We start from the raw sequence: 21468 nt of genomic DNA on the forward strand, positions 1-21468 counted from the left end.
AAAAAGAATGGTAGGGAGTAAATTGAAACGCATTTCAATAACGCTGGCTACTCGCAAGCTTTATTGAGCCATGTCGGAACGAAATTTAAAACCTCTTTCCTCTCTTTTTTCAATTTCACGGTACTGCAAGGTACACAATATGTGGATGAAAAAAACGGGGTAAACAAAATGAGTGGAAAAAAGCAACCTTCCGAGAACTAATTAAAGCTAGCGTAAGAAGAACAACGTTTTTCTCAGAATTTACTCGTTTCGAAATTGACATAACGTATTGTTATCATTGTTATTATCATTATTGCTCTTGTTTTACCTTTGTTCTTACCGCTCTCTAATTTTTTCATTTTTCATCTACCTTTCCTTTCGTTTTCGTTTCTTGCGACGAATTCTCGAATTCACGCTTTTTAAATTTGGAACAGACAGGTAAGTTTCACCACTTTCAACAATTTCTCTCAACTACCCATTAATCCGCGGCTGAACGGGCGAACGTTTGGGTAGATTTGAGGTTGAAGGTGGTGGTCGGGGGCTGGGGGGTGGCAAAAGCGCGATCAAACCGTGCCTCGGAAGTCTGGGAGAGAGGAAGACGGCAACAAGTACCCGGTGTACGGAGAACGGTAGTCGTTGCATAGATAATAATGTGTAGAAGAAGGGTGGCCGGGGGCAGGAGCGGATCTCGTCCCCAGGAGTCGCCGCGCGTGGCGGCCGCGTCCTCGGCTCCTCGTCCCCGTCGATCCTGGCCCGCGGCTGGTTTCCCGCGGGATGCAGGGGGAGCGGAGGGGCCGCGACCTTCACCGAGACCCAGTTGCCGGCCCCACGCGTCGACGTTGGTCCCCCAGCATCCCCTGCGGCGCCCAGCCGCTACTCGCCTCCTATCATCCCCTGCCGGCAGGCCGGCCAGGTGAATACGCGCACATGCATCTCCAGAATCGCCACCGCGGCCTCGAATTCTCCCGCAGGTTCACCCGGCTCCCTGGCTTCGTGCACGATGCGTGGGGCTGGGAGCAGCGCGTGACGTCAGCGCTCGGCGCCGGCGCGAATCGCGGACGCGAAGCACACCGCGAGGGAGAGAGAAAAACGACGCCGAGCGGCGTCGGGACGCGTCGGTGCGACTCGCGACACGACAGGTAGCCGACCTGGCTCGACTCACTGAGTTCTCGTCATGGGAGTGGTGAAGACGGCGTCCGAGAGCATCCTCGAGGAAACCGTTATTCCCAGCGAGGAGGCGAACCACTCTCTTCAGGGGCATGCCGGTGAGTCTTCTTACACGCACTGACGGACACTCGATCACGACCAGCACCCTTTCGCAGTGCCCTGTTGCTTTTGTCCGATCCCCGATTCGCAGTCTCGGTACTTGAACTAGACGAACCAGACGACGCGGCGATGACCATGCACTGGGACGTCATCGCGGAATGGGTGTCGTTACGGTCACGCTTGAATAATTACTGGTATACGTTGCGATACGCGAGTAACTGTAATTTAACGAGATCCTGGTCGTCGATACAACACGTCGTCTGGAGATCTCAAGGCTGGCTTGTCTTAATATTTCTTAATTTACGAACATTTTGTCAAATTACCATCGCAATCTTTGTAACAATAACCAGACTTTTTTCGCGTACAGCTGAGAAGTTCGTCTTCTCTAGTCGAAACGTCGAGTTAAATTTTTTTTCCGTGCAGTGCTTCCTCGTAATTGTTCTCACCGTCTCCTGTTGCCACCCTCGCTCCAAATTTCGTCAAAATCGCGGCCCTCTCTTTTCCTCCCTCACGCGGAGGGGATGCAACACGGTCGACCTTGAGTGCGACTAACAGGTGTTTGCAGATACAGATATAGATCTGTCCGTGCCGTCGACGGACGAGGTATACGGTTCCTCGTATACGCTAAGTACAGGCTTCGACCACTCATCTGAGCACACGACCACGTCCCGTTCTCTTGGTTCGTGTTTCAGCACATGCCAAGTACGTACACACTTATCGCGATCACTCGACAGTAAAGCTTGCGGAAACGGGTCGAGCTTTTCTCTATTTACAATTTCAGATATACCTCCTCGCACTTTTTCACCCCATTTATTTCTGTATACATATAATGCTCGTAACACCTTGAACAGAATTTATTATTTCCCATCAATTTCGCGTGCGTAACGAACGATATTAACTTACGTTCTACGATTAACTTACCGTTAGCTTAACTAGGTTCAATTTTCGACGAATCCGTTTTTCAAGTGCCCGCGTACCTGCAATAGAAAATTTTTCTAAACTCGCGCTCTCGAACGTGCTTCGATGAATTCACCAGAGTGTCTCGCAGTCTATGCGTATATTCTCCGAGTGATCGCTGCCAAGACCCGAGCACTTTAATATTCTCCGTATAATCGGAAGCCGAGTTTTCGCGTCATGAAATGTTTGCCGAAGGCTAGCTACGTGTAAGTTTCAGTTAGCGAGTTAATTAAGTGTGCGGAACGGAGGAGATGGGTATTAAATTCCTATACCACGTCGACGAACGCTGAAGGCATGCATGTCAGGGGGCCCAGGGGGGTGCATTGTACGGGTAGCCATACTCACTCCGGGAAACTCGCCGCGTCGCTGTAGAATACGCGCAGCGGATACAGAATGCCGATAATTTTTCATTCCCGCTTCTCGGTCGGGCGATACTTTCCGCAGGCGTGAGTAAAGTGTACAAGAGCCGATCATCGAGATGGCCAGGAACCGATATGCCGTTTGTGCTAATTGATCGCAATTCGCCGCAGTCGTAATTCAGCCAATCCTGTACCTAACTCCTCTACAACGGCTTAGTTTCTTCTATACGGAGCGTTTTTTATATTCCACGAGCACCGTATTCGTATCGGTAATTAAAAATCCTACGGGTTTACTCGGGTTTCGATTTGTTTGCAACAAAAGTGCTTCACGGCTACTTTTTACTATCGACCAGCACTCGCCGCCGTATAAATTCGCGCTTTACGACCCTGTCCAGGGGGTGCAGGGCGCGATGAAACTTTTTTATACAACTTGGAGCTCGCCGACGCTGCGTAACGTCTGTTTTATAGTGAACGCAGTGTCGCTTTTGTGAGCACTTCGTTGAAATTCCCATCTTTTGATAAGCCCGTTCCTCTTATCGCCCTCGTAGAATTCAATTAAAATTTTGTACAGTCGTTAAACAACGATACAGGATGAAATGATTTGGAAAAAAAAAAACAGGGCAGATAATTGCTGGCATACCGCGCTACACCAGCCGTCAACTAACGCGTGTACGCGGGTAACGATCGGCTCTACCGAAGCGCTAATAACGTCGGCAAAAATCAATCATCATCCGGTCGCGGCTCGTTCAATCCATCACGCGAGCTGCCAACCTGTAGATAACCGATCTACTTCGGTCCTAAAAGTCCGACGCGTCCTTCTCATCTTTGCGACGTGTAGTAACCGGAATCAATCGGTCGCGCGGTGAATCGGCGGATTTTTACTTTGCCTCAATTTTTTATCTTCCATTGTTTCTCCCTCATCGCAACTCGAGCCTCGACGGATTATGTCGCGGAAAAAGAAAGGAAAATTGTGTAAGGTGAAGTCATCAAGCAAAGTCTGAGGGTTCACTGGTTCGGAAAAGAGAGTTACGTATTTTTAAAATATCGATTCCCCGACGGAAGAGGGGATCGAGAAAGCTTCTCGCCACGACGCGAGCTAGTCTTCTTCTACTGCTCAGCCTCGTCGGCCGAGCTCCGTGCTCCCCTAGGATCCTCGAGGATTTCGGTGTCCGCGGACTTTGCGCGGGTTCGGTAGAAGGCACAGTCGACCGTCGTTTCCTCGTCGTCCTGGTTCGTCGTCGAGGGTCCTTCCGTCCTTCCAAGGTACCGCTCCGCGCCGCTGTCCACCTCGTCCCGAGGCAGCAGGTCCTGTTGGAGGTCCTCGATCGCCGCGAGCAGCACGCTCATAGTCTCGGTGTAATCAGGCTCGAACATTTTTCCCTCGGGATTTTCCCTGAACAAGTATTCGGCCTGAAATTCGTGCAGAATGAGCGTCGATTTCGCGGGTTCGTTCGATCGATCGGACGGTGCAGAGCACGTGCTGCTCACCAGGTAGTCGACCGGGTCATCGGGCCGCAGCTCGGCCACCTTTACGAGTCCCTGGGTCAGGGTCGGGAATATGTACTTGACGAGGTAGTGGCGCAGGGGCTCGCCCATGATGCAGAGACGGCTCTCCTCCTCTTCTTTCAACTTCTCGAGGAGATTGGTCTGCGGGATCGTGCCGGCGAAAACCGGAAGTCAAATTAGAGCCGAGCACCCGATGCGTGCACTCAGGGTTTTATTACACGCGACGAGGTAAGGCGCGGTGAAATTAGAACCGCGCATCGATTCTCTTATCTTCGTTGGATCGCGAGTGCTCGGCCTCCCTTCGCCTTTTCGTACGATAAATTCGACCGTAATTAACAGGTGGCCGCATCGGGCGGCAGGAAGCCGAGGGTTCTTCGTCCCTGCAGGGTTCAAGTGCGCCCGCCGCCTCTTTGGGCTCGAGTTTAAACCAGGCAATTATAAACCCCCGGGAAGCAACGTAACTAAATGAAATACTCTTTTTGCTCTCAGCATCTCTCGGGGTGATGGTAAATTTGACCCTAGGTTACGGAACATCCGCTTGTTGCTTGAAATAACGACGTTGATTGAAACGGAGTCCTTACTGATCCTGAAGCTTGATTTATTCCGCGAAAAGAAAATTTGAACACGATACTAACAATCGCGATTCTGTAGTGGATCGACCGACTCTTGTTCCAAAAATTATCTCGAGAACGGTAAGAGTTATTTACTCATTGTCAGACGAGTGCGGTTCCCAGTGAGACGTATCGTTAACGCCGGGTTGAGTCTTATTGAACGTACCGTGATCACGTAAACTGCCCTAATTGCAAGGTGAGCGAAAAGAAGTCCAACAAGGAGAGCTGACAGGTTAAAGTTTTTTACCCTCGTTAACGAAAGCGCGAAAACCCATTGAGGAGGTGGAGACAGCAGCCGGCTATACTATTCGGCGAAGAGTGGAAAGTGAAAAAGTGACGGTGAACGTGATTGCGCGTGCGAACTTCGGACGAGAACGCGGGTAAAAAGTTGCAAGGTATCGGTGGAGAAGAGACTGGATAAAAGTGGTTGGAGGCTGATCTGCTCGTGCAGCCGGAGAAGTTGGAATGAAGTTTGGACGTTAGCACTTTCAAGTCGGCACTGTGCCGTTCAAGCACACTCTGTATATTGCGCGTTAGATGAGCATTACAGACGCCCTTGAATGCCCCGGTGTGTTTTTAAAGGAGCCTGCAATTTCTCATCCGGACGATATTTCAGCCGACTCCCTCTCATCCCTCATCCCAGACACCTTTTTATTTCTGCTCCCCTCACATCGCCGTTTAATACCCCGATTCGCCTAATTCTCCCTCGCGGCTTTTCAATCGTATTCTTCGAGTACATATTTTTCTGGTTTTCCTCCGGTCCTATTCTCTGCAAACGAAATTTAGAATCGAGTCACGGAGCATCTTCCATATCGCAAGGCCGCGTTGATGAAATTATATATAAACGCGAACTCGAGTTATTTAATAATAATTGCTTTGCTTCTGACCGAAAAAAAATATATAATAATGAAAAGTTGAGAAAAAAGTGAGGGGTAAAGGTACAATCTCCTAACACTCTCTTTTTATTCCCAGTATATGCACATGCCGCGTTCTTTACGGCTTTGAAGACAAAAGCGTGTACAAATATAGCAGCGGTGTATATTTTTTTTTTATCATTATTATAACTATTTTTTTCCTGAAACGAATAATGTAATTCACAGTTTGTTCTAAGCCCCAGTCTCCTGTTTTTGTTCGTTTCAAGTTTTCCTTCGTTTTTCCCCCTTTTCGATTAAACGGTAAAAGCTGCTACTACAGGGGTATAAAATTTCTCAACCCCACGAAGAATCCCGACCCTTGATCTTGTTCCCCGAAGTCACGCTCGCTTGCATTCCGTGATTTTTCCATTTAGTTTTCAACGAATCTTTTGAAAAAATAAGGCGCGAAATAGCTCCACCATAGAAATACGGGCATACGAGCTTTGGCAGCGACGCACGGCGAGGACAAAGACTTTCATCGAGCAACTTTTCCACCCCAGAGTCGACGGCACGCCTCAGAAACCCCGAAGGTCAGACTGTGAAACGCACTGCCTGTAGTTTAGAGTGTAGACGATCCAGGGGTTGCAGGGGGTTCGTGGCTCGGGGCTTGACGCCCTTCGCTATCCCGACGGTTCACGACCCGCGCTCGACTTGAACGCCGTTTGACCCCGAGCTGCAGAATTTTACATACCCCGATGCCCGTGGTACAGAGACGTGCAGCAGCGCGGTGGCTGAATCTTAGGTCATAAGCCGGGTCGTTTCAAGGTCGTGAAATTCGAGACTGACTTCACCTCAACGACCGTGACGGCAAAGAACCGACTCAACGGGCACGTTATTACCGGGATATTATACAGACACGTGCTTTATGGCGGGGTAATACGAGAGGTTCGGAACTAGGACACTTTCTTGGAATAATAAAAGTTCGAAAGCTCCCGAACGCGACGTCTTTTTTTCGTCTCAGTGACGGATCAACGTTGCATAATGCTCCGTTCTCACAATCAGAATTAGTCACTTCAGATTCGGAAACAGTTTCATCCTCGTTCATTCGGTTCCAGTGGTTTGTACGAAACGTAATTGGACCTTTCCTTTATCGTTGCTTCGATTTGCTTCGATCGATCGACACTCTCCGCTCCAAAATCCCCCTCCTCGTGTGAGTGATTAAAATTTTGCCTTCTTAATCGGTCGATTCTCTGTAACAGGGTATCCCTATACGGACGTGTGCAGACAGAAAGGGAACCTCCTACACCGACACTATTGTTTGTGAAAAGTAATTAAACCGGAACTTTATCGGCTGACACATGTTTCTTGGCGGCTATGACTTAACTGGCTCTTTCAAGTTGTCCCTAACACACTTCAAGACTGCCGGGAGACTTTGTTAATTAAAATCGATTGAATAACCGTGGAATGGTGGTTCTTGAAAGCCCTCTTGCCATACGAGAATTTCAATCTGCCTATAGTATAACCACGAGTCGATGCTTGCGCGCGTTAAACCCTCGCGCTGTGATCTCGTACCAATGCGGGTCTTTCATTTTATTTTATTATTATAATGTCATTTGGACTCTCTGTCTATCCATTCGGTTCGCGTGAAATTGTCAAGGATGTGCACATTCGGACATTATTTCCCGACACTGCACCTTACCTCGATAACTAAATAAACCAGACGGCGTCTTTACGCTTCTCTTACTAATCCGATTTCACCTCGATAATTCTCTTACCCATTCCATCATCTTCTCCTCCCGCTTAGCCTTCCGGTTCAATTCTTCGGCCACTTGTCTCTCCGTCTCGGCTATTACAGCAGCCTTCGCTTCGGCCGCCATTCGCTTCTGAAGATCGGCTAGTTCCTCGGCCTCTAATCCTAATAACAAGCAGATAAAGACTTAACGACAGTATTAATGCAGTTTTCGTTCAAATTAGCTGAAATCCGTTACCGTAATTCCTCGGCCTTCCAATCTTCTTCAGGCAAAGGTTGAAGCTGGAGAACATATTGGGACACGGATCATCCTCGACCCAAATGAAAAGCGGATGTACCTCCATCTCATCAAAGAACTGGAGTGGAGTGTTGTCGTCAGTATTCCGTTCCCTGTGGCGTGAATGCGAAAAGTTAGTCAGGAACTCGCGAGTGAACATCTTCATCAAGACGAACCTATATTCGCGAAATCGTCGAATCAAATGCTCCTCCGTGTAGTGGGTGCCCTGGATTTCATCTTCGGAAAGAATTAGCAGTCTCTCGGTGAGGAATTCGTCGGTTGCATCTAGAACGACGACCAGCTCTGGCATGATTTCCGCGTTGAAGCCCTTTGGCGCCGATTCTTCTTCCTCCCCATCGCCAACGTCATCCTGGTTCTCCACATCCTCGACCGTCCCGAAGAGCTCTTTCGCCTGGCGGAGGGTTTTTGGATATCCGTCGAGGACGTATCCCTGATTTTGGCACTCCTTCGAGGCTAGTTTCTTCGCGAATATTCTGTGAATGAGCATTTGACGGTTCAACGTACGGATCCTGTGAGACGTCCTCACCCCAGGAATCTCTGCAATTTTTTCTCCGACCCGTTTACGGCTCGATAAGAATGCGAACACATGTTCACACCCAGCGTATCCGCGAACCGTGTTTATTGGTTGAAAACGTTTTGCCCGACTACACACGCATGTGATCAAAATAATTAGCTCATCTATCAAACGCGACACCCTTTATACTCTCCCGCTTAGGTTGGTAATTATAGAACAAAGGATTCACCGTGTTCGCTTTGAATATCATGAAAGCATCACTTAATGACGAGGTAATTCGATACCCGAAACAGTGGGCGCGTCCTTCCGCGCGAGATGAGGGATTTGTTCACCGTATGAAAAAAACAAAGTTGGCCAAAATTATTTCGCAACAAGGTGTAACGGAGCGTCAAGAATGTCCAACTAACTTGTTTAAGATCGCGTCATCCAACCGTCCCCGATTCTCCGATAAATTCCGCCTAATTTCGTCCAGTTCCGCCTGCCAACTCTCGACGACGTCAGTATCTTCCTCATCGATTTCATACTCTGCATAGTCGTCGTCATCGTCGTCGTCGGTCTCGTCGCCGGCTCCTCCTAAATCCTCCTCCCCTGTCGCCGGACTCTTGGCCTTGCGCGCTGCCTCGATGTCGTTAGTCTGTAATGCCAGGGAAAGAAATGGGATCAGCGACTGCACCGGAAGCACCAACGACACTACCGAGAGAAGATCTCAACGACAGCTCACGAGCTTGTTGATCCTATCCCTGATCAACGATTCAACGTGAACGTAATGGACCCTGTAATGTTCTGCCAACATCTTGGCGAGGCGAGTCTTTCCCGAGGCTGGCGGTCCCAGGACGACGATTTTAACGGGGTGCAAATTCCTCGCCGTTTTGTACTCTCTCGCGATATCCGCGATGTTCATGCTGAACGGCAGATCCGTGTACCACTCCAAATTGGCATCTTCGAGGTAGGCGGGTTCGATGTTTAGGTCCAGGGTTACCATGTCGTAATTTTGCTGAGTCACACCGTTTAGCAAAAATGCCTCCTCTCTGGCGATTTTTCGCACCTTACCGCTCGCCATGGCTCTGCTGATCTTCTGCCCTCGCAAATGACAGACAGTATTATTCTCGATGACGATGAACGATTCGTTCTAAACCCAACATTTCGCGTGACTTTCACTCAATTTGAACCCCTTGCCAAGTGCGAAGCTTGCTATAGCCCAGATTTTGAGCAGGGTCAATCCCTTCGCTCCGGATGACCCTCGTCGGCTGTTCGCTCGACTGAGGTACATGTTTCGAAACGGCCAAAGCGTACGTACACAACCAACCGGAGATTTGGGGCTGCTTCGTACCGTAAATCGCGCTTTCTGAAGACGGTACTCTGAGCATCAAAATGGATCGAGGTATGTTCAGAAACTCTGGGTCTATTGTCTAATTCCGATAATGGATAGTAGCGGGCGCATGGAAGGGGGTGAAATAAATTAACACCTCGGGTAACCCCGACCCTGCCAGGTGCCTGTGATTAATGAAGAGAAAAAATATTTCAAGGCTGAAAATTTTATCGCTTTGTGACCCGTCGCGCAGATATAATCGCTCTGCTCGAAACGTCTGCTCGCACCTGTGGATAGCGTGACCCCTGCGTTATTCGCTCATCAGTTAAACGCAATCAAGCTCAATTAGCTTTCATTCGAACCGGCAAAATCTGCGGACCTTTGATACTGACGGCAGATTTATACTACATACGGGCCAGTTCTGGGCGAGGAGTTGTAACGTATCTGCAGCACGACCTCGTAGTTCTGTCATTTACGGAAAACAATGAGATCCATTTCCTCGATAGAGCGAGGCTGTTATTGGAGCTCGGACTGTCCGTTAATTGAAATAGTGATAACACCCCGTCCATCGCTCACCCTGAGGTTATAATTGAACCTTCAACCTGGTTCACCGTCACCTGACCATTCCGAAGCCGTTAATTCTTCAACGCAAGCAATGACCGTCGTACACGCACCTTAACGATTGTCTTCTGTGACATGCGCACGTGCTCAACGGCGACGACGTATCGTAACTTTGGCCAATCTCTAACAAACATCAAGACGATCCTGCAATAAGAATTTAAAGCCGCACATAAAATCGCGGGTATTCAAATCGCGGTTGAAGCTTGTAACTCACGTGGGTAGATTGCGAACGTGCAGAACTGGAATCCTGTTGGTACCATCGCCAAAAATAGGTAGCTCGGTCGCGTTGTGCCAAGCCATTTTGAAAAGGTAGTGAAACGGACCCTCCTCGTCGCCGTAAGTTATGCCGCAGCAGAGAACGATCGTCCTTAGCTTGCCTTTCAGTTCGGGGTACTTTTTCATAATTACAACGTCCTTCTCGCACTGAGTGTGCTTCTTGAAATTCGCGTGCGGTCTTCGCTTTCTGTAATCCGCCTCCGTAAAAGGCAGCTCCGGATCTTCGACGTAAATGGGTTTCGATAGTGCCCAAGTCATCACGGTGGAGATTAAAATGAAGTGGCGAACCTCTTGGCTCCGCTTAAAAGCCTTCGGTTTCTCGGCAGACATTTTCAGAAGCTCGCTCGCGATCGCTGCTCACAATTACATGTAAGGAGGTACGTGGTCGCGACATTATTCTCAAATCCCCTCTCTTCAGGGTATTACTCCGCACGGAAGCAAATTCTACCTTACCTTCGAGAGCCCACTGGGCTTCGGCTACTTGAGAGGGATCTTGAGTGATATCGTACACGATTACTCCGCATCTCATCAACTCCGCCAGAAACGCGTCTTCGTGCCCCTGAGCGCGGTTTATTATCATCAGCACATCATCCGGCGGAGAGTACTGCGAAGATTACAGAACACGGTAAGATCTCGAATTTTTTTTATCGATCTCCCCGTCGCGTTGTAAGAAAGCTGATGTGCAATTTAACACCGCTCCCAGTCTACAATTGTTCACATGCAAATGTTCTTCATGCTGGATTCAATATCGTTCGATATTCATCGACAGAAAATAATATTGACAGTGAGTAAGAAATCATGTCTCTTCGATTAATTCCGTTTTTGCTTCAAATATTCTCGGTATATGTGAATCAGCACCGAACACTGTTGAATTCAACGCGAAAAAATGCGAGTCACTGCTAAATTCTGACAGGGTTAGACGAACATCACCAGTTTTTTTACAGCGAGAAGCAATGTATACGTGACAACCTGACCTTACTGTCCATCACGGTGCCAACCACCTCGTACTTCCTGGCTAATTTGGTAGGAGCGTCGGCTTCCTTTATCTCTTTCGTTTCTTCTTGTTCCGCCTCCTCTTCATCCTCGACATCCTTTCCTCCCTCTCCGGTTTCTTCCTCTTCTTGCTCTATTTTGGCTGAATTCTCGTCCTCGTCGTACGTATTTGCGATGTAAATTTGCTCAGGGAAATACTAAGTGAAGTGGGAATTCATTATATATGCGTCTTGACAGAAGTGATAACGTAAAAATTATCCGCCTTTTGCGGTCAAAGTTTTCAAGGTCGGTTCTGCGTCACTGAGCAACTTCTATTATTAACACCCTCCAGGATTACATAACTTATTCGGGGTACGCTAACGGTACTGAATGCCTTTAGTTGCAGCGAGAGAAGTGGATATCAGTCAGTGAATACCTAATGTATAGGACTTATATGCGTAAACATTATACAAAATTCAATTAATTTCTTGTTGTGTTTTGTTGTGTAGTGTTCTTGGCTGTGCTTTGCGCCAGAGATTCGCCCAGTTTTCGAGGGTCAAGGCTAAACGCTAATTTTAACATCAAGCAGCTCAGCTCTGATGAAATTACACTCGCCGCCGCAGCCAGGCACCCTCTTAAAAAGGGACTGAAATCTCAAGTTCTTTAAGAGAGAAAATTTCGCCGACGGCGAAGCGTCGCGCCGCGGCGCCACCCCGTTTCATCCCTGAATTATGCTATGCCTCACGCTAACCGAGATCCCGCGGTAATTATTTCGATAACAAGACAACTTCGCGTGACTTACGTCGGCCAACTTCTTCCCGTGGTAGCTGTCTATCTGATTGACAAAAACCCGCCATGGTACAAAGTCCCGGACTTCGTCGACCTCCATCGTTCTTCCAGCACTGTTCTGCTGACCGTTCTCCGGTTCCTGGATCTTCTGCTGCTCTGTCGACATCGCGTTATCTTAATATCCTGCGGCAGTAGACTGGCAGGCGTTGAAGCGAAGTCGGAAGAAGGACAAACGAAAATCGCGAAGTCGACAATCTCACATCCGCCAGCCATGCTGCCGGAGATCTTGTGTCAATATACCTAAATTTGTGCGGTTATAATTTCGGGCTGGAAAATGTCGCGCAAACCCCCGGCAATGGTGCTTTTTCCTTCGAGGAACGACGAGGACGCACCGGGTCCGCCTCGAAGGCCGAAGAAGAAGCGTTATACCACCAAACCGCAATCCATTGTGGAGCGTTTCGACAAGATGGCGAATGCTCACCTCGACGAACATGACGGGGGTTGTTCGTCGACCGACGAAGATGACAAGCTGCTTTCGGGTCCAGTGGAGAATCGTCGACCGGTGAAAAGCGTGTCCAGGAACCTGGCGGGCAGCATAACAGGCTTCGACATCGCCGAGAGCGTCGGGGTTCAGCACGACAACGAACTCGCCGAAGCTGTCGAGAAGCTCATCAAGGCCGAGGAAACCACCAGGTTCACCGAACTCGTCGTCGCCGCGGAAGCCGCCGTCGCTGCCGCCCCTCCGGATCTCGCCGAGGAAGCCGCGCTCGCCGTTGCCCACGAGTACCAAACCCAGAACCTCAGCATGATACAGGAGGAGATTCCCGGAGAAACCATCATCGAGGTTATCGGTTACGTCGGCATTCGACGTCGCAAGGACAACGCTGACAAACGCAGCTGCGTTTGCTGACGAGGCGTAGTACGTCGCACGTGAATCGGCTTGTCATAATCGTCTGTCTCTCCGTCCGTAGATTCATCAATTCTGTATCGTCAAATACAATGTGACGGATTTTTAGATTGATTGATTATGTTTCTCTGTTGAAGATTTATGTTTATCGAGTGTGTTAGTCACTGGTGTATGATGAAGAAAAATGCCGACGGAATTCTGTGCATCGGGAAAAAGTTTTGCTTGCCATTAATTCAGGGATGTAAAACGCGTCGATCTCTCGAAACTCTCGTTCCATCTAACTGAACTCACATCTTTTCGATCCCCTTCTCTTCGAGTCTGCAGAAATAGGGGAAAAGAAAGGCGAGGAGAAAAAAATAAAATGAATAAGTTTTTAGATACCATGAATGCAAATGGGTTTAGTCGAGAATCGTGCTCCGGACTGGAGACGTTGCGAGAATTTTAATTGAGCGAACGATTTGCGGCAATATATGCGTCCTTGGCTTTTCACACCTCGAGTTTTAGTCACCCTCGCTTATTACCTTCGTTTTATTATAACGTCGACGGAAATTGAGCGTCTAAAATGCACTCGTCCAAAATTTATCGTTATATCTCATAAAGGAAATTTCTTTATCCTCCTCCAATTGTGTTATCGCGTCATTTTGCATAAAGAAAATCCGGCTCCGGGAAGAACGATCCCCGTAATTCGAAGGTCAGGTCATGTCGCCCTCTCTTTACGTAAATATTAGCCATTGAACGAAGTTGAGTATCGTTCTCAGGAAATTGGATGAAAGGAACAAAAAGTAATAATGATAATAAGGTAATGAGGTATTCGAGCTACCCGCAAACGAACTTGAATTATTCTTATTTACTCAGAGAAGCTTTTTTCGGTTTATTACGCAACCATGCAACCAGATCTTTCATAGTCCGAAGATCTTACTTACCAGCATGTTCAGTTATTAACTACCTATGGAGCAATAATTCTCCTCTATTAAACACGCATGGATTTCGTATTGCGGTTTTGCGATGATTGCGCAATTGCAATGTTCGACATTTCTTATGCACAAAGGAAGGCACCTCCCGCGATCCCTCTCCATGACGAGTGAAAACACGAAGAGACTCACTTCCGTAATTGATGTCAATTTGCGATCACTACGGGAGAGCGTTTCGCCTTCCCCTTTGAAGCACGCCGCAAACCTCTGCACTTCGGTGAATCGATAACCATGCCGAGTTTTCTCTAACAAACGCGCTCATCGTCGGACTGTCTGGACATCCATAAAAATCACCGAAATGTTTATGAGCAGCTAACTTCATACAGATATTAAAATTAGCCCTTAGCTCTGCTGGACACGGTTAGGCGGATGATTGCAGGAGGTATCAAATCAATTAGCGGCCGTCAGTCATCCTCTCATAAAAACAACCATAAAAAAAAACAAAAAACTTCAATCCACGTATTCCGGAGAAAAATCATCCACTGAATTGCCTCGTGAATGATGATTGCAGAGGAGTGGACTGGCAGCTTCCCTTACCAGTTATTGATAGGTGTTGGGGTTGGACTGATGGCACTGGTTCTCCTCGCTGCGGCAAGTTTTCAGTGTTCAGCTACCTGGCGTTGGCTGATGGGTGTCTCAGGTCAGAACAACGATGAAGACGCCGACGGCGACATCGGGCACCAGAATGCCATCCGGATCAGCCATTCGCTGCCGGATCTTCAGTCCGAGCCAATCACTCACGAATACGTTCAAGAGCAGAAGGAAAACAAAAAGGTTACAGCGTAGAAATACGTGAATTATTAGGCCGTATGTATCATCCGGAAGGCTGCGCAGTGTAATAGGTGAAATTTTTCTGGTTCCAGGTCCTGCGGCAAACGACCCTGCCGATCGTTCCCATGCGCCATCAAACCTTCCAGCGGCAGTTATCCCATCGGCTGGATTTACCCAACATCAAGTTCAGCATTTGTAGTCTCGAAAACCGCAGCGACTCCAGTCTCGGATTGCTCAAGGCAAGTGAAATTTAGCTCTAGATGAGGAATACCTTGTTTCCGGTATGTTTCCGGTATATCTCCGCGAAAGAGACGAATCAGTAATTCAAGTTTTCGACGAAAATTTCAGCCCGAGTTGTACAAAAAGGATCTAACGCGGCAGGCGAGCACCGAAAGTTCGAGTACCGTTGAAATGGAGTACTCTGGTAAACTTCACTTCGCGTTGCGATACGACAAGGAGTTTGAAGGCCTCGTTGTTAAGGTGAGTTTGAAAGGACGCCTCGGGGCGAATAACACGAATAGGAATTCCGAATTGATCATAATAGCCGTGGCTGTACACTTGGGTAGGAGTGCGAAAATAGCTCGGACCAAGCGGCTCGTGCATGTTTAATTACCGTGCTGAACCGGCGTTAACCAGAACCTCCTAATACGCAACACGCAGTACGAACTTCCCCGTGCCGGAGTCACGAGCTACATTTTGTCATTCCCTTGTACTTCCTGGCATAAAATTCCCCGAGAAATTTAATTAAACCGCGAACGGTGCGACGCACGTACCAGACATTGCAAAAAGCAAGCGGCTTAATGCGTTTTATTGTCAATATGATACGGCCGACAATGGGAAAGGTCGACATTCGCGTTAACGGACCGCGCTGCGGACGGTAAGAGACGCTGGCCAACATTCCTGTCCCAGTTCGCTATCCTTGAGACTTTTAACATACTGATTTATAACTATTATATACCCATTGCATCATTTGCCGAGCTCCTCGTACCGCAATGAAGCAGTGAGATATGCCGTTTCGCCATTTCGGACCGATCGTAGCGGGCCCATGGAAATGGAATAATCATCGGTTATTTTTGCCTAAGAAAAACTAGTTTCGGTTCAAGGTGTTTGAAAAAAATATCAACGAGTCCTGTAACCCCCACTCACCGTAGAAATTACAGAACCGTGCATCACGCGTGAAAAAATACGTAAATTTATCCGTGAAAATTTAAACCGTTCAAACTTTTACCTGGAAGTTTGATTTCTTTGTATTAACTTAGCGACTCCTGCAACTTTCCTACTCAGGTTCTGGAGGCTCGGGAATTGCCAATTAAGGATGTTACTGGGAGCAGCGACCCTTACGTCAAAGTCTACCTCTTGCCGGATAGAAAGAAGAAATTCCAGACGAAAGTTCATCGTAAAAATTTAAATCCCATCTTCAACGAAACCTTCATTTTCAGGTTGGTAAATAGCTCCATGGGTTCATAGTCCGATGTCTTACAATCGATTCTCATCAAGCTTTGAAACTTTTGCACATTTTTCAGCGTACCTTACGACGATCTTCGCGAGCGTTATCTCCAATTCTCGGTATACGATTTCGACAGATTCTCGAAGCACGATCTAATCGGCCAAGTCGTTCTCAGGGATCTTCTCGACTGCACCGACCTCGAACACGAAATCGAATACACGATGGACATTTTTTGTGCTCTTCAGGTATATGGCTTACATGTATATTTATTCCCTGAAATATTCCTTTACATTGACAGCGGGATCAAAAATTAGTTTTCGGCGCTATGATACCGCGACTACATTTTTCCCTCGATCATTTTTCCCGTATTTTTATACATCGCGAACACAACTTCGTACATTTGATAACTTTCATTATTTGATATTGTTACAAATATTCATTAAACCGAATTGCTTCTCATAAACGATTACATACTTTCAAACTGCCGCAGCTCACAGCTTTCGTCTGTGTTTTATTCATTTTTACTTTCTTCCGAACCGTATATAATTGCAGATAACTGCAAAATGAATAAAAACACAGAGTTCTTACGATTATATTATAATAATATCACGACGCGACGTATCGAATACACAGGTAACAATTTTCGGAACAACTTTCTATAAAGAAATAATGAAATAAAAACGAAAACCATTCCTTCGCCCCTCGGTAATTCCCCGAAGTTCTAACTCTTCGAGTAATAACGGTTCCAATAAAACAAATGCTCCCCTTCGGTTATTCGCGCAGGAAAAGGTCGACCGAGGTGAACTTATGCTGTCTCTTTGCTACCTACCGACGGCTGGACGATTGACTCTGACAGTGATAAAAGGCCGGAACCTGAAAGCAATGGACATCACAGGTTCCTCGGGTAACGTAATATTTTATTACATGTTTACCCAGTAATTATGTACACGTACGATTCGCAAATACTCGATAAATTCCCTAGTCCTTGACCCTTAGCGAATGATGCCGCGCTGTTCCAGATCCTTACGTGAAGGTCTATCTTCTGTGTCAGGGGAAGAGGATAAAGAAGAAAAAAACTACGGTTAAGAAAAAAACTCTCTGCCCGGTGTACAACGAGGCCCTCGTCTTCGATGTGCCGTCAGAAAACGTTGAGGAGGTCAGCCTCGTCGTGAAAGTTCTCGATTACGACAGGTACGATATATATACACGGCAATACCTCCTTCCAGCTTCCATTCGCCAAATTTTAAAACAACCTTTGAGTTTTTCATACCGAAGAGATTGAAGTAAATATCTTATTTACATATCGTGACACTGAAATGAAGTAAGACGTTCTAAGGTCCTTTATTGGATCGTTATTTCGTGTTTTTCGGGCAACAAAATCATCCCCCGGTTTTACGTTGCAACATTTGGTGCGATTGTCACGGGCCTCGTAATTCATAAATCGATCGGGTCATTATCCAGTTTATTGAGCATTTTTACGACTGCGGTCGGCTTGTCGAACGAACTGAGGAGCATCTGTGGAACAGCCATCATCGACGAGTGAATAATATAATCTGGTCGGTGAAACACTCGATTCGTTCGTGTCGTCGATTTCGACGGACGATCTTAGTGCCCGTTGTCTCAATAGGTAGTTGTTCTGTTAATTCGCATTAATTACCCCAACGACTCGACGACGAGCATAATTCCCCGAGGCGGTTGGGGCTTGATCCGAGACTCGCGGCACGAACGACTTCGCCCGGACATTTTATCGCCGATCATTTATATCGCTTTTTCACCCCGCTTCAGAATTGGCCCCAACGAGCTGATGGGCTGTACCGCAATTGGCGCCAGCTTCATAGGCATCGGTCGTGATCACTGGCTCGAGATGCTCGATAATCCCAGGAAACCTGTGGCTCAGTGGTACCCGCTGCACGAGACAGTCGCTGGACACATACCAGCAGTCACCTCGGAACCGCTTCCCGTCAGTCTAAGCTGCCTAAACAGCAGGTAACGACAGCGTCAGGTTTTAGAGGAACCTTTTTGCCAGTGGCGATAAAGGTGTTTTTTTTTTTGCTTGTAATAACGAGTCAAAATTCTCTGCGACTTTTAGATGAAGAAAGAATGATTAACGTCAGCGTGGTGGTTGAAAAATTCTCATCGTACCTACTGGGCGTCAGCTGGCTTGAGAGATCATCCCTTTCTGTCCCTACTCGTATTATAATGCACGACGTCCTTTGACTGGCTTATACGCGAATGACGAACGAGTTAAATCTGGCTTTCCAAGTCAGAATGTTGAAAGTTTAACGTCGAAAACTTCTATGCAGGGCACCAATGGAACGCACTGAGCATGTTGTCCGATAACCAGAGTTCAGAGTTGACGATGAAACGTTGTAAACTATGTATTTTTGACCTTAATTTTCCTCTCTTTGTAAAATAACGATGTTGCATCATACATATATATAATGAATTATATATATAATGCATGGTAAAATTCTTATACATATATATATATATATATATATATATAAGGATTTTACAAAGCGATCAAAACTAACTGAAAACAATTATCATGTACAATGTATAACTGTGTTACTCAGACCTCTAAAATAATTACCGACCGATATCGGTTGAGTATCTATTGGAGGTTCACAATTAATGTTGTTATACACATAGACGTGTAAACGGAGATGGCCGGCTGGAAAGAGGATCAAAGTCGCGGCTATAATAAATACTTCCTATAACAGAAATCTGTCAATGTGATATAATTATACACAAATATATCATACATCCATATATATATGTATATATATATGTAACATATAGTATTGTAAACTATACATATTATACAGAAAATTTCACTACTACACACCTGATATACTAACGAATGCATGATCCGCACACTCGTGAACATAATATCCGCCGTATAGACGTAGCTGAAGTAAAATTCAGTGTTCAGGTGATGAAACGACATGTGTTATTGACTGATGTGTAGGAAAACAGAGTTTGTCGAGATCGAGCAAGTGTAATAAGTGGGTAAATATCAATCTGATATACGCACACTACGCGCTATCCGTTCGACATGCAAATCGTCAGTGTTACAGTTCAAGCAAGGATATAAGTATGTATTAATATTTTATCCATCAATTCAGCTTCGTTGATGCAATCCGTGCGGCTCGTGTTGCGCTCGGGCATGAAGTCGTTCAAAGACAAACGTCTAATTGTCAGGAAAATAATAATATAGTGAATGTACAATTGGCATGGGAGAAGGTTACAGTATACACCCTTTTACACCGTTCGATAATTATGTGATGATGATGATGATGAAAATGCTGGTGATGATGATGACGATGTTGACAGATTGTAGAAAGTACTGCGTGAGTAATTAATTTACGAACGTTGACAACATATAATGAAGCTGATGAAATGACGATTTGAGGTATGAACTGAAATTCTGAATTACGTAACAATAACGGAAATGCTTATATCATATTTTACGACTTGTATGTACACAGCTGTTGATGAAATTGGTGTAATGATGTTATGTAAGTGCAGGTCTTTAACTAATAAGTGACGTTATATATTAACATTGAACAAGATTCTATTTATTATATTATACACATATATATACAAATCTGTTCAATGATATTCAAAGCAAAGTTCGATACATTCGTGGATTTGTGTTGTACGTTTACATATCTTTGATTGACTATGTCCTATGAATAAATTTAATTCTAACGTACATCATACACACATAATGATAGGCTACTGTGGACGTGATTACGATAATTTAAGCAAATATCAGTCAGTGTGTATAATAAAGAAACTGCAGTTGCATAGTCAGTATTCCTAATACTTCGAAACTAACCCTGTCATGGCTCAAGTTCATGAAACACATTTCCGATCAATGATAATAATATCGGTTTGTCGCGCCGACCGTCACAGAAAACTCGTATAATTTGTTTATCCAATTTTGATATATTTAACGGATTGATAGGATCATTTCATTCGAACGCTGAAACGACGTGTATTTGTCAGTAATGACCGGAAACAAGTAGAAGTTTATCGTATTTCCTCTGCTGTTGGTGAGACGTGAAGCTGACCAAGGCATGTTTCCGTGATTCTCAGATCACGATGACAAGTACAATGGAAATTTGAGATTCAATATCAGATTTGGAGTGTAAAACATCGTAGCATTTTTTGCGAATGTGGAAAAAAATGGAATAAATTCAATGAGGCGCAATGTCAACGTAATTTTGCGAGAGAAATCGATTGGGCGCAGTCCCAATACGCTGCGATCAACGCATCAAAAGTTACGGCCAAAAAACCAGAACCTGAATTTTCGACATTTTTCAGCAGGTGCTTTTTCGCTCGCCATTTCTCTCCTGTTGGTCCTACGCTCTTTTCGCTGCGATTTCTGAGTTCCTGAGGGTCCGATTGGTCGGACAAGAATCGTTTGAATCGAATCTGAGACCAAAAGTTTTTTGCCGAAAAAAAAAGTAAGGCTAACCCCTTTCCATTTTTGGCGAAAATTATCGCGATTTTGAAAAGTGCTGGAATCAATTAATTGTAGCACTGATCGGACGTACTTTTGCGAGAGAAATCGATTGGGCGCAGTCCCAATACGCTGCGATCAACGCATCAAAAGTTACAGCCAAAAAACCAGAACCTGAATTTTCGACATTTTTCAGCAGGTGCTTTTTCGCTCGCCATTTCTCTCCTGTTGGTCCTACGCTCTTTTCGCAGCGATTTCTGAGTTCCTGAGGGTCCAATTGGTCGGATAAGGATCGTTTGAATCGAATCTGAGACCAAAAGTTTTTTGCCAAAAAAAAAAGTAAGGCTAACCCCTTTCCATTTTTGGCGAAAATTTTCGCGATTTTGAAAAGTGCTGGAATCAATTAATTGTAGCACTGATCATACGTAATTTTGCGAGAGAAATCGATTGGGCGCAGTCCCAATACGCTGCGATCAACGCATCAAAAGTTACAGCCGAAAAACCAGAACCTGAATTTTCGACATTTTTCAGCAGGTGCTTTTTCGCTCGCCATTTCTCTCCTGTTGGTCCTACGCTCTTTTCGCTGCGATTTCTGAGTTCCTGAGGTTCCAATTGGTCGGATAAGGATCGTTTGAATCGAATCTGAGACCAAAAGTTTTTTGCCAAAAAAAAAAGTAAGGCTAACCCCTTTCCATTTTTGGCAAAAATTTTCGCGATTTTGAAAAGTGCTGGAATCAATTAATTGTAGCACCAATCAGACGTAATTTTGCGAAAGAAATCGATTGGGCGCAGTCCCAATACGCTGCGATCAACGCATCAAGAGTTACAGCCGAAAAACCA

The 21468-nt window shown here is 46.1% G+C and overlaps 1 protein-coding gene across 2 annotated transcripts; it reads left to right on the plus strand.

Annotated features, from left to right (window-relative positions):
- The first annotated feature begins 1093 nt into the window (after nucleotides 1-1093).
- On the plus strand, nucleotides 1094-19972 carry LOC124184764 (synaptotagmin-10-like). Of its 2 annotated transcripts, none has more exons than XM_046574833.1 (10): nucleotides 1094-1244; nucleotides 14451-14713; nucleotides 14803-14949; nucleotides 15059-15190; nucleotides 15995-16149; nucleotides 16234-16402; nucleotides 16941-17061; nucleotides 17177-17348; nucleotides 17943-18143; nucleotides 18247-19972. In XM_046574833.1, exons 1-10 carry the CDS (start codon nucleotides 1154-1156, stop codon nucleotides 18248-18250), a joined length of 1455 nt encoding a protein of 484 aa, XP_046430789.1. In that variant the 5' UTR covers nucleotides 1094-1153; the 3' UTR covers nucleotides 18251-19972. The 2 variants fall into 2 exon arrangements, with proteins under 2 accessions (XP_046430789.1, XP_046430791.1); XM_046574835.1 differs by lacking the exon at nucleotides 1094-1244 and adding an exon at nucleotides 10788-10925.
- The last annotated feature ends 1496 nt before the right edge of the window (nucleotides 19973-21468 follow it).

The sequence above is a fragment of the Neodiprion fabricii genome, chromosome 6 (genome assembly GCF_021155785.1).
Source record: "Neodiprion fabricii isolate iyNeoFabr1 chromosome 6, iyNeoFabr1.1, whole genome shotgun sequence".
Taxonomy (NCBI): domain Eukaryota; kingdom Metazoa; phylum Arthropoda; class Insecta; order Hymenoptera; family Diprionidae; genus Neodiprion; species Neodiprion fabricii.

Excerpts from the sequence above, each read along its gene's own strand:
- LOC124184764 (XM_046574833.1), top strand. The coding sequence starts at position 1,154 with ATGGGAGTGGTGAAGACGGCGTCCGAGAGCATCCTCGAGGAAACCGTT. Across the intron at positions 16,403-16,940 it reads ACATTTTTTGTGCTCTTCAG|GAAAAGGTCGACCGAGGTGA; the intron begins GTATATGGCTTA and ends TTATTCGCGCAG. Across the intron at positions 17,349-17,942 it reads AAAGTTCTCGATTACGACAG|AATTGGCCCCAACGAGCTGA; the intron begins GTACGATATATA and ends ACCCCGCTTCAG.